This window comes from Ceratosolen solmsi, unplaced genomic scaffold (genome assembly GCF_000503995.2).
Source record: "Ceratosolen solmsi marchali unplaced genomic scaffold, CerSol_1.0 scaffold3, whole genome shotgun sequence".
Classification (NCBI taxonomy): Eukaryota; Metazoa; Arthropoda; class Insecta; order Hymenoptera; family Agaonidae; genus Ceratosolen; species Ceratosolen solmsi.
In genome coordinates, this window is record NW_011948428.1 from 4,858,521 (window position 1) to 4,875,681 (window position 17,161).

Below are 17,161 nucleotides of genomic sequence, written 5' to 3' on the forward strand. Positions count from 1 at the left end.
TAATGTAATTTTATACATCTATAAATATATTTAGTTCTTAGATTCGAACGTTTTATCCATCTATCTATATATCGTTTTGTGATATAAAAAAATTTCAATATTTAATAAAGCATCAATTATAAAAATTTATCACTAGTTTCATTTATAATCTATGTTGTTTGAACTTAAACTCTCATGCTAACTTTTATCACAAGTCAAACAATTATAAAATAGTTCTTTTAAATCCATTGTATTTTTAACTTCTTGATTTTTTTTTAATTTTATCTGTTCTTGGGATGTGAAATTTGCTATAATGCACTAAGAAATTTATTTAATTTCATAAACAAATAATAGTAATTTGGAGATACAATTGTTTTTATGCTTAATTAACGATTTAAGCCATCTTAATTAATCAGTTATATGCGTATAAAAATGTAATTACGTATGTACTCCATTGCCCGAATAATTTTCGATTATTTTAAACGTTTAGATGTTTAGACGTTATATTTTAGAGATTAAGAAGAGTAGTATCGATGATTTTAAAAATCTTGAAATCATTTACATTAATCAAAATTTTCTTGACGAATAGTAAAGCATTTATGATTAGAGAAAAATGTTAAAATATTGTTCGTGTATTATTAAAAAATTATACGACAGTTATCGAATAAGAAATTTAGGCCCATAAAAAGAAACGTTCATTTCATGGATGCAATATGAGGTAATAACAAATTATCTGGAAGAGAATTAACGGCATACCTCGTACTCTAAACCTTTATAGCCTTTTAAAATCATCTGGATTATTAGAATATAATGCGCCATTTGCATAATATAATGGCGCCAGTCCACGATACTAATATAAATAATGAACATTTATGTATTGAATACTTTAATAGCAGGTGCTTGATATTTTTATTATATGTATCTATAAAAGTGACAAAACAATTTTTAACGAATTAATAATGTATGGTATAAAAATTCATTTTAAATACAAAAATAATATAAAATGTTATTCATGGTTAAAAAAAAAAAAAAAAAAAAAAAAAAAAAAAAAAAAAAAAAAAAAAAAAACAAATAGCTTACTCAAGAAATCACAGATATTAAATAAAGTGCATGTGAAAACATTAGGAGTCTATAAGAAATTCGACTTTAATGCAAAATGTTTAAAAATCCGTCTCCTCGGCCTTCCACGTGGATTAGAACGTTCTGATTTTTATTTTCCATAAATCATTCGTAACAATGTTTTCCCTCTTTAAACAACAATAGTAAGAAGTACCTCGTTATTACCATTCATACTTTTACATTGACAGTAATGTGCTCGTTTTTTCTTTCTTTTCGTTTTTGTTTTGTTTTGTTTTGTTTTTTTAAATGACCTATTTCAATATACGCGCATTTATTTGCCTATCATTATTTAAGAACGTATTTAGGCAAATTGCAATGAGCAAAAGTACTTAATTTACTTGGCCATATAATTTTCCGCAGTACCGAGGACCAATGATAAGCGAGGCGACACTGCGCAGACGCGACTGACGTCAGCGTGGCAATATGGCCGCACACCATCGGCTGTGTGCGGCGTATCTAGTGTGATAAAACGGACTTTTCTCGATTAATAGTGTCGGTCGGTCAGTGCGTAGATATCACAGGATGTCGGATTACCTGAGGTCGGCCTTTGGTTACCTGAATGGTGCTGCTGCGGCCAGTAACGATTACGTTGGCCAGGTCATCGAGATTAGCGGTGTCAAGCTCCGTGTCAACAGACTTATTGCCGAGGGTATATAGCAATCGTTATACGCTTCCACCTTCTTTATACACCATAAATTTGCTTTTTCGATTTCATTTATACTGCTCGTTTACGTTTCGTCCTTTTGTTAAGTTTTGATTGGGTCATTCAAGCTTTGGTGGAGCTCTCTTGTTTGTTACGTAGAAGATGTTTGTTGGGATAATGATCGTGTTAAATGTCAATGTTACGACCCTCGATGTTAAGACCCTACAAGAAATTGACGATGGAAATTGCTTTGACAAAGTATTTTTGGTTATACGTATTTTCTTCATTTGCCGATAAAAAATAAAAGATAAAAGAATTTGAAATGCAAACAATGGTTGTGTCGTCTGTGTGGACGCGTTTGAGGATGTTAGGTGCCTCCAATGTAAACACTGGCATATGTCAATGTTATGTTAGAAAATGCCTTGTGTTTTGTTACACTTAAGTGAAACATTATAATTATTTAATACTACAATTGTCAAATAATAAAATTATCAATTAGAGTAATTGTTATTATATTTTGCTATTTGAAAGTATACATGTAATTGTAAGCAAGCGTTTAATATATTGAAGTGAATATAATAAATGTTTTATCATTCAATATTATTGATAACATATTAATTATATTTTTCTGCAGATAATTTTTATCTTTCATTGAATAAAATAAAAGAAATTATATCTCAAAGGTGAATCTATCGTTAAAAGTTTAGTCAATGCAATTGTAATAATTAAAATGTTCGTTTTGAATGTAATTAGCAAGTAATTTATATATTATTATCTAAACATTATTGTGCTTATGTTAAAGTGAATAATTATTATTTAGGAAAAGTAGTTTTGAATTTTGAATTTGACATAATTAAAATCGTTTACATAAATATAAATAGACGATGATAGTGTAATAATTTGCGTTATTATATATTCGTAATAATAATAACTGATGTAATTGTAATTGATTGTAATATTTGTCAAAATTTGTACTTATAGGTGGATGGGCCTTAGTATTTGCCGTTGAAGATGTTACTACTGGGAAAGAATATGCTTTGAAAGTAATTTAAATATATATTATTTCGTCGAAATTATTAAAAAAATTGTAAATTATATGCTTTTTATATTATTATTTACCGTTTATAGAGAATGATTGCAGTCGATGAAAAAACCAAAAAAACAATACTTCAGGAAATAGAAACTCTTAAAACCTTAACCAAGCATCCAAATATTATACAATTCTTGTGTGTACAACAAATTGATAGGGATGAAAATAAAGGATGCGAATATCTTCTGGTAACGGAATTATGTCCTGGTGGAACGCTAGCAGATGTTTTAAGGAATATTACTGTACATTCGCTTAGTGTTGCTCAAGTATGCAAAATAGCTTATCAGGCAACAAAAGCCATCCATCACATGCACTCCCAACAGCCACGACCGTTTATTCATAGAGATATAAAGTTAGAAAATTTTCTAATTGGCAGCGATGGCTTAATCAAACTTTGTGATTTTGGAAGTACAACAGTTCGACAAATATTGCCGGATACTTCTTGGAATGCCCAAAAGAGAGCTCAATTAGAAGATCACATGGCTAAATTTACAACACCTATGTATCGAGCGCCTGAAATGATGGATACTTGGAATAATGATCCTATTGGACCACCAGTAGATTGTTGGGCACTTGGATGTGTTCTTTATACCATTGTAACATTACGTCATCCTTTCCCTGAGGGTAAGTTGTATTTTTTTTATTAAAATTTTTAAAAGTATATCATTTTCTTTATTTTTATACTATAACGAGTCTATCATTTTATGTCACACCATTATCAAATTTGATGATGTATTTAGTTATTATTAACATTAATTTCTAATTTCTATGAATATAAATACTTTGTATTCTTAATTAAACAATGTCACATTTCACGAATTAATTTTTTTCCTTTCAATTACCTATTAAATTCATTTAATACAATCATAATTATAAACGATTATTAATGAAACTTTTAATAGAATCTTAATTGAACGATATTATATTTCACGAGTCAATTTTTTTCTTTTCTAATTACGTATTACATTCATTTAATACAATCATAATTATATACGATTATTAATGAGACTTTAAATAGAATGTTTTATATAAATATCTTTAATTAAATCACAGATTTAATTGGTAGACACTTGTTAGAATCCCGAAGACAACATCCTTTAAATTATATAATCTTTCCATTAACATATCATATCTCAAAAATGGATTTTGCTCCTCATTGAGAATAAATGTAATATTCATGAGATCTATCAACCGTCATATCAACGCCAATGTTAAATAAAAAATTTCTTTAATAACATTGAAATATTCCAATACATTTTTTAAATACCATAATTACACATTGAGTAATGCCTATGAATTATTCTATCTACGGTAATAGCTTTAGTATATATATATATATATATATATACAAATATAATTTAATGTCGAGAGAAATAATGAGTTGGGTTGCGATTATTCTTAATTTTTGATGCTCCCGTCATCGGTGATCGGTAGAATCGGATCGACTTCCATGCAATCCGAGTTTTTAGTTTGAATTGCCATATAATAATGCAAATTATATTCGTTCGGGTGCTGCTCGTCATTCAATAATACGTAGAGGCGAATAATGCTTGTTGCCGGGGAAGAAAAGCGCGAGTATTGTTAGGCTGTCTTCTTTTGTCTGCGATGACCTTGACTTCTTACCCCTTGCTGATCGATTCCCGTTGGACATCTTCCTTCCGTTTTTCTCGTGTTTCTCTGTTTCTTCGCACACCCGATACTACTCCGTCTTTTATATAATAATCTTGTACCGAGTAAGGGAGTTCTTCTCTCTTCCTTTCTCTTTCGCTTCGGTGGTGCCATCTCTGTCCTTCTTGCGCGGCCACGATATTCGGAAAGCGTGGCGTGGACTGAGGATGATGTGGTCCATCGTACGACATGGAATTTTACGAGGCGAAGGTGATGGAAAAATAAACTACGAGAAATAAATAAATAAAAAATAAATAAATAAATAAATAAATAAATAATAAACGCTGGGAATGAATTTTATATAGCACACGGCAATGAATATCAATATTTTATGAATGAAAAATATAACTTCGTTATGCATCTTTTATGCAAACACTGCGGTTTACTTGAACTACGTAGTTTATGTTATTATAACGTAATTTTAAAAAAATTTTTAAATTAAATTTGATAATTTGGATAAATCATTTCAAAATTTAAATTTCAGTGATTAGATTACCTTCTTTACTTCTCAATTTCGTAACTTTCTCATATAATTATGCATGAAGATAATGGATTTTTATTTTATTTTTTTGTGGTTTTTACTTTTTAAGTCACTGTGAGAAAGTAAAGGCTCACTAATTATAATAATCAATTTATTAAAATTGAATTTCATGGTAAAACAATTATCTTTTGTACTAAATTGATTTGATAAAATTTCCATTACTCTTTCAAAGTTTTTCTTAATTTTATAAATTTATAAATATAATTTTATAAAATTTCAACACCAACCAATCAGTCATTCGATCGCGTATGAATTTTCTTTAAGTTGTAAAATAATTTAATGTTAGAAGACATTAATTTAATGCTCGAATGTTACGAGTTTTCAAATGTGGATTATTTTGTTCAAGAGATTATAAATTTATCGATTCTTTTAGCTCTCTCAACGCATTCATCATTTTATTTCAATTACATTATAAAATGTAACAAGAGCAAATGAGTATTTAATAAATTTTCTTTATATCAGCTTCATAATTTATTTAGCTAAATGTATTAGTTTTAAAATACTAAATTTTTAATTACAAAAATCCGAATTACAGCTCATCATATACGTAAATTAAATTACAAACTTCTATATGAGTGAGCAAGTAAACAGTTAAAATGAATGCGTAATTCATTGAATAAATTATAGTTATATTTTCTTATTTGTACACACTGATCTGAATATTACTTAATTATATGTATTTATAATTATTTTTATGTATTTAATAATATCTAATCTAATAAATCTAATCTAATCCAATCTAATCTAATCAAATCTAATACATACTTAATTATATATATTTATAATTAATTATAAATATACTTAATATACTTAAAAATACCACACCGACTTGATTCTTAAATATTTATAAAACGTCGACAGACTTATTATTTCACGCTTCGAAATCCTGCTCCGCGCCGACAAAAATCTCAACATCAATGTCAACCGGCATTATTATAACGAGCCAAATTACCCTACATTTTTTAGGCAATAAGCTGGCGATAGTCAACGGCAAGTACCCACCGTTGCCGGCGAATCCGTGCCTCGGTTGCTTCAACGACCTGATCAAAGGCTGTCTGCAAGTTTCCCCAACCCAGCGGCTGACGACAGCAGCATTACTCGAGAGGCTGGCAGCCATAGCCGAGTCGAACGGTTTCGATCCGCGGGAACCTGCGAAACTCGAATTCACCCCCACGAAGCCGCCGCCCCCGACAAGGCCCGCACCACCAGTCCCGTCCGCGGCTGCTTCGGGAACAGGTTTAGGAGGTGGTGCCACGATGCCGCCTTCGAGGCCGACGCCACCGATGCCTACTCATCAACAGGGCCCACCACAAAAGACGCCAGGGACTCAGTCATCAGGTTCGCTACGTTATCATTTCATCGATAATAGCCTTCCACCTTTATTTCTCATTCGCGTGAAATACTTATATCGTCACTCGACGATGTCGACGGGGAGGTCATTATTGATTTGCACGCAGACAAGCGTTAGATGGTATTACCACTAGGTCAGATTAAGATACGAACATATAAAAATTAGGATCCTTAGCCCCAATAATAATATAATATATCACGTTGTATCACCTCTTGCGGCTGACTGTACGAGTTTTATTACTGCCATTTAAAGCTAAAACTACTACTTTAAATTACGCCAATACATTCGAAATTAGCACGCTAATTCATTATATACGTAATAATTATAACAGAAATCGGTGCTGGATTAAAAGAAAATATATATCACATTGAATTTAATACAAATTCATTGTCCATACGATATTTGACAATGTTTCAAATCTATTTGAAAAAAAAAAGGAAAAAAAATTCAAATATTCTTCGCATTACGTTTCCTTTATGCTCGGACAATATTTGATCGTACAGTAGCGGATTTAAACGGATTTATTAAACTATCGTTCGAATATATAAAGTATTTACGTACGATTACGAATTTATCCAACGGCATTAATGGCGAATTTGTCATATTTGAGCATAGGAAATTGTAATACATGTGCGCAAGTAAGAAATGAAAAAACTATTTCAATAGTTTACGTTTTGCCTTATTCTTGATTTACGTAATACCAATAACAACGAGACGTAGTGTAATCGCACGAATAAAGTAAACTTTTTTTCGGATTACCAGCTGGGGGGGGAGGGGAAGGCAAGTGGAATATAAGACATTAATAGAGCTGAAACGTAAAATTGAATTAACGTAAGTATGAAACACGAAACGATCCTCCGCTAATTAACCAATCCGAATCCCATCGTCGACCCCATTCTCTTTCGCGCTTTATCAGTTTGACGAGCGATGGTGGCAGACGAGTAACGTTCCGGTTGCCAACAGGTTTGTTCAGTTCGTTGAAGGGAGGCGCTGGCAGCCTCTTGCGCAACATCAAGGACACCTCGTCGAAAGTGATGCAAACGGTACAGCAGAGCATGGCGCGGACGGAGCTCGACGCGAGCTACTTGACCTCCCGTATCCTCGTAATGCCTTATCCGGTGGACGGGATCGAGTCAGCCTACCGGGCCAACCACATCGAGGACGTGCGAGCCTTCCTCATGGCCCGCCACCCTCCCCCAACCAAAATACAATTTTACAATCTGTCGAGGGGTAGGCCGAATGTCACTAGGCTCATCGGTCGCCATATCGATTGCTCATTCGCGTACGTCTCCTCGGAAGCCAACGCTCCGCTCTTGTCGGCGATATACCAGATTTGCCAGGATATCTATCGATATCTCAATGCCGACGTCCATCATGCCGTCGTGATTTACTGTAACGTGAGTAGCATTATTGCAACCTTTGGAAATATTTCTGTACTATATGCTGGGCAATTTGGCAGAAGGGCCATTCGAGTCCGCAGTTTAAAAGCTTCGGGCGCGCATGGCTATCTCTTCCTCTTGCTCTTCTTGTTCTTCTTCTTCTAGTACTTCTTCTTTCTTTTCCTCTTTCTTTTATTTCAATTGGCGATATGCGAATGGGACGTTATCGATAGCCCTATAACGAAATATGTGCTTTGTTGATGGCGAACAGTTACAAAGTAGCGGCGAGTGCAGTTATATTTTGTAAAGGGGTCATGGGCAATCGCGAGAGACCAAATAAACCACTTATTGTGGTTTTTCATTCCGAGTTACGCTATATTGTCGAAGTAGTAGGCGCTTGAATTAAAATCCCTTGGGTTTCCTTAATCAATTGAAAAACAAAAAACAAAAAATTTAAAAGCTAACGTGGTTACATTAATTAAAGTATTTTTAGGATTCCCCCCCCCCCCACTCACCCACCCATTTACTTGATAAAAATCGAATACGACGTAGTTATGAATAATGAAGATCGAGAATTCATTTAACAATTAGGCTGGATATTTATTTTATGTATATACAATCGGTTAAGGCTCTTTAATAAAGAAGTGAGTCCTTGGCAGCTGATTATCATGTGCTTATTTAGAATTAATATTCTATTTAAGTTTATGCATTTTTCTTTTAGCTATCTTTTTAGGTTTACACTTATGGTTATTTCTCATCAATGTAGCTAACATTCTTAATGAGTTAATCGTTTGCATCTCAACAGACTTAATTGTAATTTTGAAAATTAGCATCTCACTCCTGTTCGAAATATATTTCGTTGTGTTTATTTCGAAAAGTTTATCGCTTACTTAAGGTGACAATTTCATTGATAAAAATGTTTATAAATCAATTAATAGATTTTTTTCAAACATAACTAACAATTACGTTAAATTAAATGTAAAATGCTATAAACTTCAGGCTGAAAGATTCCTTTCTATCGGAATAAATAAAGTCTATGTTAAATTGTTATATTATTATTTTTAATGACAATTAGTATTGCTGAAGAATCTATAATACTACAGAATTAAATATATTATAATATTAAATACAATTTACGTTTAAAATCATCGTAAATTTTCAATTGATAATACGTTGACAATTATGTTTATAAAAAACAATGCTACGAGTGTTTATCAATATATCAAGAATAATTCTTATCGAACGATATATACGACGAATGGAAATCTATCGATTAAGGGAGAAGCACAGACAAATTGTCGTTTCTTCTTTGACAATGAGGAAATGTTTAAATTATTTTAAACATTTTATTTAGATTTATTTTTCCTTTTATTTTCAGAAAATAAAGTTAGATAAATGCATGCCTATTTGTTATTGATTCGATCAGCAACGAATTACAAAAGATTACCAACCCTTTTCACATTATTTACTAATTTGTCGATTATTTTTTCTTTTTTTTTTTTTTTTTTTGAATTTTTTTTAATATTTTACACACTTACCTTTACTTACCTTTACATAATTAACTTTAATAAGCTTATAAATCATACTGCATTATATTCATCCCCAATTACGTAGCGGAATATTATTATAGCACAATAGTTTGTCGGATGGATTTGAAATTTTAACGAGGCATTTTCCCTTTCCTTATATCCAGAAAATAGATGTAAAACAAAAATTTGTTTGTCCTGAATTTTTTTACTCTGAAATAATTCATGATTACTGACGAGCCCTGAAAGAAGCATAGGCATTATTCATATTGTGGCAAACGCTGCTAAAAATCAAAGGCCACGATTAAATTATAAATGCAGGGAAGCCACCCCCCCCCCTCTCCCCAAAATCAACAATAGGACAAAAGAATGTTTGTTTGTTAAACCGAGCGCAGGATGGCTTGCGCGCAAGTGCCGTGATATCCTGTTCACTTCTCCTGTACGCGGACGTCCTCAGGACTACGGACGAGGCGATCTCCATGTTCACGACGCGTCGCTGCCAGCCACCGCAGCTTCAGCCCTCCGAGCTGAGGATCATCCGTTACATGGCTTCATTGACGAACGGCAAGTCACCGCACATGAGGCCACTCATTCTCAAATCGCTACTCATTCAGCCGGTGCCGCTCTTCAACAAGGCGAGGGATGGTTGTCGGCCTTACATTGAAATTTACAGCAACGGGGCTATGGTGCGTCTGCTTTGCTTATTTCTTTGCTTTTATGTGTGCACATGAATATTAGAAATCGGGGATTTGTCAAGTTGAATGTAGATTGCCGTGCGTAATATTTGTCTAGTTATCATTCACGGCAATTGCGAATGAGAGTTTTAGGCGAATTCGCTGTTGAATCCTCGGCACTCGTGCAACACAACTTTTATCGTTAGTCATGTGATTCTACAAAATTGCTTGAACCTAAGTAAATTCTCCTTTCCGATCTTTAGGCTCTTATAATTTTCAATTTATTGCAAAAATATGGAAAACACTTAGCTCTTACATACAGTTCAGATTTATAATTGAAAGTGTTATAATATTTGCTTAAAAAATTATTCTATTCAGTTTATGCATTTTAAAAAATTGAATCTTTAAATAAATAATTTGATCTTTAATTTGTTATTTAAATCGCACGATGATGAATGCACTTGCAAAGATCGATAGCACTTACGGGTTACCTGCGATCGTACTGATTGTCAAACCCTTATCGATTTATGATTGGCAACTGTCATAGTTACTCTGAGTGCGAGACCTCGAATGTACGTAAAATAAATTAACCAATCGATTTATATATAAAGTAATAATATTAATAGCTGAAATTTAATTTGAAATTGTTTTATTAATCAACGTGTTATGTAAGAACTGCATATAATGGCTTTGTTTGTTTTTAATATTATTTATTAGTCAGAGGATCGGTAGTTTCTCTATAAAGTATCTTATACATCATAAACAAATATTACGAGGATCAATTATTAATACATTAATTAAAATAAATAAAATTTTATCGATTCATTTATTGATTTATAATAAAAATAGTGTTTGTCTTTAAATTGATGCATTCTAATAAATAAAAATGTGGTTAAGTAATGCAACCAACATGAGTAAAAGTTCTATTATCTATTGCTATAATTTGTAACGGAAAAATTCTTTTGTTAATTAGTCTCTCTCTCTCTCTCTCTCTCTCTCTCTCTCTCTCTCTCTCTTCCTCTCTTTATTGGAATTTTTCGTTCTCGTTCACGTTTTGTTACGAACGTAAAATGCATTTGCACGCCCTTCGTTTGTCGTTTGGCTTACCTGTTACGCCTTAACATTCCCGTGTAAGATGTATTGAACCGAGAAAAGGATGAGAGATATTACGCAGCACAATAAAATGAACATTAAAGATATGGATTAAGTGGAACCAAATGTAATCATTTATCGTAACGTGCATGAGAGAATAAATTAAATTGAATTATGCGCGCAATTACGACATGTTTATTCTCTGATAAATGCACACGCATTTATCGGTAATAAAACACAACGAACGAGATAGACGTTGGAAAATAAATTAGCAAGTGGACTTATTTCTTGCTTACCATTGTCTCTCGTTTCTTCTCGTTTTATTTATTTTTTCACGTTCATTATTTTTAATTTTCGAATATAACAATCAGAATATTGCGTGAAAATTTTTTTCTTGCCTCCATGTCCTTTTTGTCGGACGTATACGCGCTACAAGAGCAACGCGACGTTAACAAAACAACAGCATCTCGTTAAAAGTTACAATGTTTCGTTAATTTAATCGTGCATCCTCGTATATGTTATTTAACGTGAAATATGCAATATTTTGAGTCGATGAATTAATTAATTAAATTATTTTTTAAACCTCTAATTCGTTTACAATTAAACAAATTTATTAAAGAGAATTTTAAAGCAAAGAATTTTTTTTTCTGAATATACAAAAATCTATAAATTTCCAGTAAGGTGTGCAACATTAAACAAAGTTAAGTAATTATTAATGAAGCGTTGGAACAAATTTTTACCAATGGATGTAGTCATAAAATTTCGAATACACTCATAGCTACGCACGATTTTAAAAACAATAATAATATATAATGAGATATGATTGCATTTACTCTTAATTTTTTATAAGTCAACTGTACATAATATTACATTCTGCTGTGCATTGCTGTTAACTATTTTTACAAAAATAATATCTTACTACAGAAATATACCAGTTATTATAATATTCTGATCATTGTCATACTGACAATTGTCATACTTGTAATAGTTTTCAAGTGTGGATTGGAGAAAGCTATAATTACAGTGAAAATACCATAGATTTTTCACTAAAATTTTACCTTATAAATCACACTACAATAGTTTATATTATAATATACGGCTCAACATGATACTTTGATTGAGTAATAAAAAAATTTTTTTTCAATAATTACTAATGCGAAATATCTAATTCCGATGCTGGAAAATTGAATCAAGTAGCTTTTATACTTTTTAAAATATTCATTGTAAAGATTATCTTATGTTATTTATTGCGATTAAATGCAATCGTTTTACATTTGAAAGTACATGCATAGTACGATGTAAAATAGTATCAGGAAGTTTTTCATCGAATTAAGCGAATCTCTTTGATCATAAATAATCTCTTTGAAGTTTCATAACCCATTGTTGTATTGTTGTTTGTATCGTCCAATTTGTATTTATTACATTTTACCTTATAAATTTACGTATTAGATAATAAACTTACCAAATGCTGTTTATTCATTTAAAGTATCATTTTCATTATTTATTTTATTTACCTTCTACGAACATTCAGTATGGTTTGCTTAATTTTAATGAAATACCATTTTTCTTTATAATAATAATAAAGTTGAAGCTACTTAAATAAATCCATTGTTTCGTTGCTGCTTTTTATTAATGCATATACATAAAATGATCTCAATCTCAATTTGAGAAACGCAAATACCGTATAAACTGTATAAAAAACTCAATAATACCCCGAATAACTGATATTATTTTTATTAAATTACGGAGAAGAAAGTTATATATCGTAATAGATAAGCTTGTTAAAATTTATCCATAAGAACAACTTTTTTAATTGATTTGAGTTTGTCGCTTGGAATACAAATAAAAAATATTTACCATATAAATTATTGTCATTCATAAGAACATATTTCGCATTATTGTGCGTATGATTATTTCGACATAATTGTTAAAGTTTACGAGTGCCGAGTGCCGTCGCAAAATTGTCCTTATAATTTAAAAATTAATGGTCAGTTTTGAACAGTTTACCGATGCCACTTGGATAGAACGAGGATAATTATTAATTTATTAATTCGTTCTAGGTATTCTCAACGAAGCGAGCCGAGTACGAGGAGATGAATCTTTACAGCATGATGAAGGGGAAGGTCTGCTTGATCTTGGGTGACGCCACCGTCCGGGGCGACATTACGATGGTCGTGTACCACGCGCGTCAGCAGCTCGGCCGGGTAATCGGCATCAAGATGGCCGCACTTCATTTTCATACTGGTTACGTACCCATAATCAACAGCACCATCACCTTCGGCAAACAAGACCTGGACGATACACCGGAAATCGGCGGCAATTTCAAAATCACGGTCAATGCGATGATCGGCGAGGATTCGGCCAAATTTTTGAGGGTGCCGGCGCCCTGGGAGACCGAGGCCAATGATCCGAAGCCGATACCCGATCCCTTATTCGGCTCGACTTTGGAGATGGAGGAGACGCTCGAGAATTTTAGAACTGAAAATTTTAACAATCAGGTAAGGCTTTCTTCTCCCAATCCCTTCAATTCAATCTTTGGCCTAATATTTTTTTCTTGTTTAATTGCACTATACATTCTATTCGAATCCCCTTCAATTTTCGTATATATAATTTCTTTGTCATCCATTTAAATGATAAAAACGACGATATTTTTGATTGCTTCTTTCCCATCTATTCAAAATCGCCAACTATTTTGTCTTTTATTGGTCTTATTATTGCTGTTCTCCAATGATTGAAATTTGTAATTATGTAAGGCAATTACGTAATTTGTTATTTAAATCGTACGATGATGAATGTACTTGCAAAGATCGATAGCACTTACGGGTTACCTGCGATCGTACTGATTGTCAAACCCTTATCGATTTATGATTGGCAACTGTCATAGTTACTCTGAGCACGATTTATCTATATTTTTTATTTTAATATTTCTGTTGCGCAACGTGAGTAAATATCAAATTTAGTCCAATACTAATGTACCAATTATGTTCCATAGATTCCCGAAGAGACGATCTCGGATCCAATGACCATACCTTTGGTGAAGCAGAGCATAGTCGATCCGGATATCGAGTGTAATGACACTCGGAAAGTCTCGGAGAACTCGTCGAGTGCGACCGAGGCCGATCTGCTTAATCTCGGAATGCCGAGCAGCGAATGTGCCGAGGAGAAGCCGTCGCTGAGTCCGAGTCTCGATATATTTGCATCGAGTCCTAGCCACTCCGAGTCCGACGTCGGTAATGCGGATCTCCTGGGCGGTTTTGGGCCTTTCACCCAGGCAGCGCCACCCCCACCATCCACGACCCCGACCGTTAATGAAATACCGGCGAGTGATTTGCTATTCGGACAGACGAGCGACACTCAGGACGATATGGGAGATCTGTTATTCGGCCAAGGAGGTCAAACCGCTCCCAGATCAACGTCCGTCGCTGAAAACATGATGTTCGATCCGTTTGGTACTAATGTCAAGAACAATCTCTTAGGTATCTTGTAATTCTGCCTTGTATTTGCTGTAATTCCATTGAATCGCACAATAATGTAATCGATAGGGCGTTTAATCGTCGTTAAAATATTGATTCGCTTAAATATTTCAATGTCATTGTTAAAATTTCGTTGTTTTTTTTATTTTTATTTTATTTTTTTTTTTTTTCTTTTCCTTTTTTTATTTTTTTTTTTTTTTTAAGGTAACTGGTCTCAGACAAATAAAACGGCGAAAACTCCAACCGGTGACGAAGGTTTTCCCCGAAATGCAAGCGTACCGAATTTCGCCGCACAAAAACAAGATCCATTCGCAAATTTTGCTGGAGTGATGGGAGCTGGCTTAACGTCTAGTTGGAACGGCACACCAAAAGAATGTAACACTCCACAATCATCGAGCCCAGCTACTGGCAGTAAATATTCCCTTACAAAAATAATACCTTACAATGCTTACAATACTTTTATATATTTTAGTTAAAATATAATACAAAATCCATGTACCATTATTTACATAATTATGTAGAAAAACATTTCTCCTTGAATGTTCTGTGCAATGGCTTTTGGCATTAATCATGCAAATTTATCAATTATAATTTTTAAAATATTGTCAAATTTAGTTTTGTCATATTCGTTATTGTAGAGCTGTGCGTTAAAATGTAAGAAATAAAATCATTAAAAGAAATTTTTTAATTATTCTGGGTTATGAGGAATTATCTTAAATAAATTGAATATATACTAAAGAAGTAATTTTAATGTATAATAAATGCGTTACTTATAACAAATCCGTTACTTATGTAATTAGCGTAAAATTAAAGTTATATATATATATATATATATATATATATATATATATATATATATACTAGATCTTTCACTTAATACATAACGTATGCATGAAATTTTCGAAATGGAAATGTGATATATAAAATTCTTAAGAGCGAGATTTGATTTCAGGTACGCCGGTCCATACTAGTCCTCGTCTGAATAAGCCCATTACGCCTCTCAATGAAGCAGCGCCTTCAACCACTCAAATTGGACAGGATTCTTGTAATAATAAGACAGCAAAATCTGGAGACGCATTCGAGGATTTGCTGGGTAGTCAAGGATATAACTTTTTTAGCTCGCGCAAGGCTGAGAAGGATAGCCCAAAAACAATAAATCAGATGCGTAAAGTCGAGGCGGCGAAGACAATGGATCCAGATACACTGAAGGTCACTGAGTGGACCGAGGGCAAAAAGGGTAATCTAAGGGCACTACTCTGCTCAATGCACACGATATTGTGGGATGGAGTCAAATGGCAAAAGTGTGAGATGCATATGCTAGTCTCGCCAGCGGATGTGAAAAAATCATATAGGAAAGCTTGTCTTGCCGTTCATCCAGATAAGGTAAAATTATTTCCTCTATAGCTGACTCTTTGACGAACTACGTTTATTGTGCCATATATATTTTATAATTAGAGAGTTTCGAATACAGCTGCAGTATTTTCTGATTTCGACAATAATTATTCATGTTTTTTTTATGTTAACATAGAAAATGTAACATAGAATTGCCATTATTTCGTCAATTAAATTGATAAATGTCTTTAAGTAAAATTATAGAGCGAGTCAATGCTGTAAAAATGAATAGATCAGTTATTATAAGTGGAATTGAATTAAAATTTAAACAAATGGCATTAATTAATTATTGAAAAATGTGGACAATTGGTTGGATTCATATAAAGTCTTGTAAACGTAAAAATTTAGTTATCAAATAGAATATTCGTTTGATAATAAATTTTTCATTGCAGCAAGCTGGAACGTCGAATGAGAATATGGCAAAATTAATATTTATGGAGTTGAACAATGCCTGGAGTACCTTCGAAAACGATGCAACGCAGCAAAATTTATTTAGCTAATTATGAGAAATCGTTACTTGTTCTAAAGTATAGCGATTTAAAAGTATCTTATTTACATAAAAAGTCCTGTCCTTAGCAGTCGACGGTTAATCAAATCGACGCTGTTGTCGCTGTGTCGTCGTACTACATGTAAGATAAAGTATGGAAGAAGAAATTATGTTCATTTAACATTACGTTTGAGTTATGGCTATTGAAACATACATAGAGTTCTTGAATAGAATTGGTGGAAACTGACGCTGGTTGTTCTATTAAAAGGCTTTTGGTAGTTCATTTTATATTCTATTTTATCGGCACTTGGATTTGCAATAGGCATTAAATTCAAATAATTGCTCATTATGCGTATACAACGACAAGATTGTAAAATTGTTAAGAAATCCATCGTTATCATTATTTTTAATACATTTCCTTCAATACAATTAATTAAAGAAGATATTTTAATTCATATAGATTTTGATTGCGTACATTATTATCTGAGGTTTATATTCCATATAATTTATCATTAGTTTCTATGATTTTTCAAAGTTCTTAAATTAGAATAATTTTTTTTTACTATATTAAAACAATAATTTATTTTAAATGATCATTATTAATTTTGGAAGACTGTTTCTTTCTCAATTTGGCATAATGTCTCTGTAGGAAGACCAGTTTATTTTAATTTGTATAGTCACAAACTTTTAAAAAAAAATTTTTAATCTATTTTTTATTGATTTCTGACTGATTTTTCCATTATTATT

At 32.4% G+C, this 17,161-nt stretch overlaps 1 protein-coding gene across 1 annotated transcript; it reads left to right on the top strand.

The window, feature by feature from the left end:
- Window positions 1-1,487: 1,487 nt before the first annotated feature.
- On the top strand, window positions 1,488-16,626 carry aux (cyclin-G-associated kinase). The gene is made up of 11 exons (XM_011501410.1): window positions 1,488-1,747; window positions 2,723-2,784; window positions 2,870-3,455; window positions 6,007-6,378; window positions 7,355-7,788; window positions 9,692-9,982; window positions 13,123-13,560; window positions 14,055-14,538; window positions 14,740-14,946; window positions 15,488-15,918; window positions 16,320-16,626. Exons 1-11 carry the CDS (start codon window positions 1,621-1,623, stop codon window positions 16,425-16,427), a joined length of 3,540 nt encoding a protein of 1,179 aa, XP_011499712.1. The 5' UTR covers window positions 1,488-1,620; the 3' UTR covers window positions 16,428-16,626.
- Window positions 16,627-17,161: the final 535 nt, after the last annotated feature.

Bases quoted from the DNA above. Each gene is read 5' to 3' on its own strand.
- aux (XM_011501410.1), top strand. From the start codon at position 1,621: ATGTCGGATTACCTGAGGTCGGCCTTTGGTTACCTGAATGGTGCTGCT. The intron at 13,561-14,054 runs GTAAGGCTTTCT...TATGTTCCATAG, and splicing joins CTGAAAATTTTAACAATCAG to ATTCCCGAAGAGACGATCTC. The intron at 15,919-16,319 runs GTAAAATTATTT...TTTTCATTGCAG, and splicing joins TTGCCGTTCATCCAGATAAG to CAAGCTGGAACGTCGAATGA.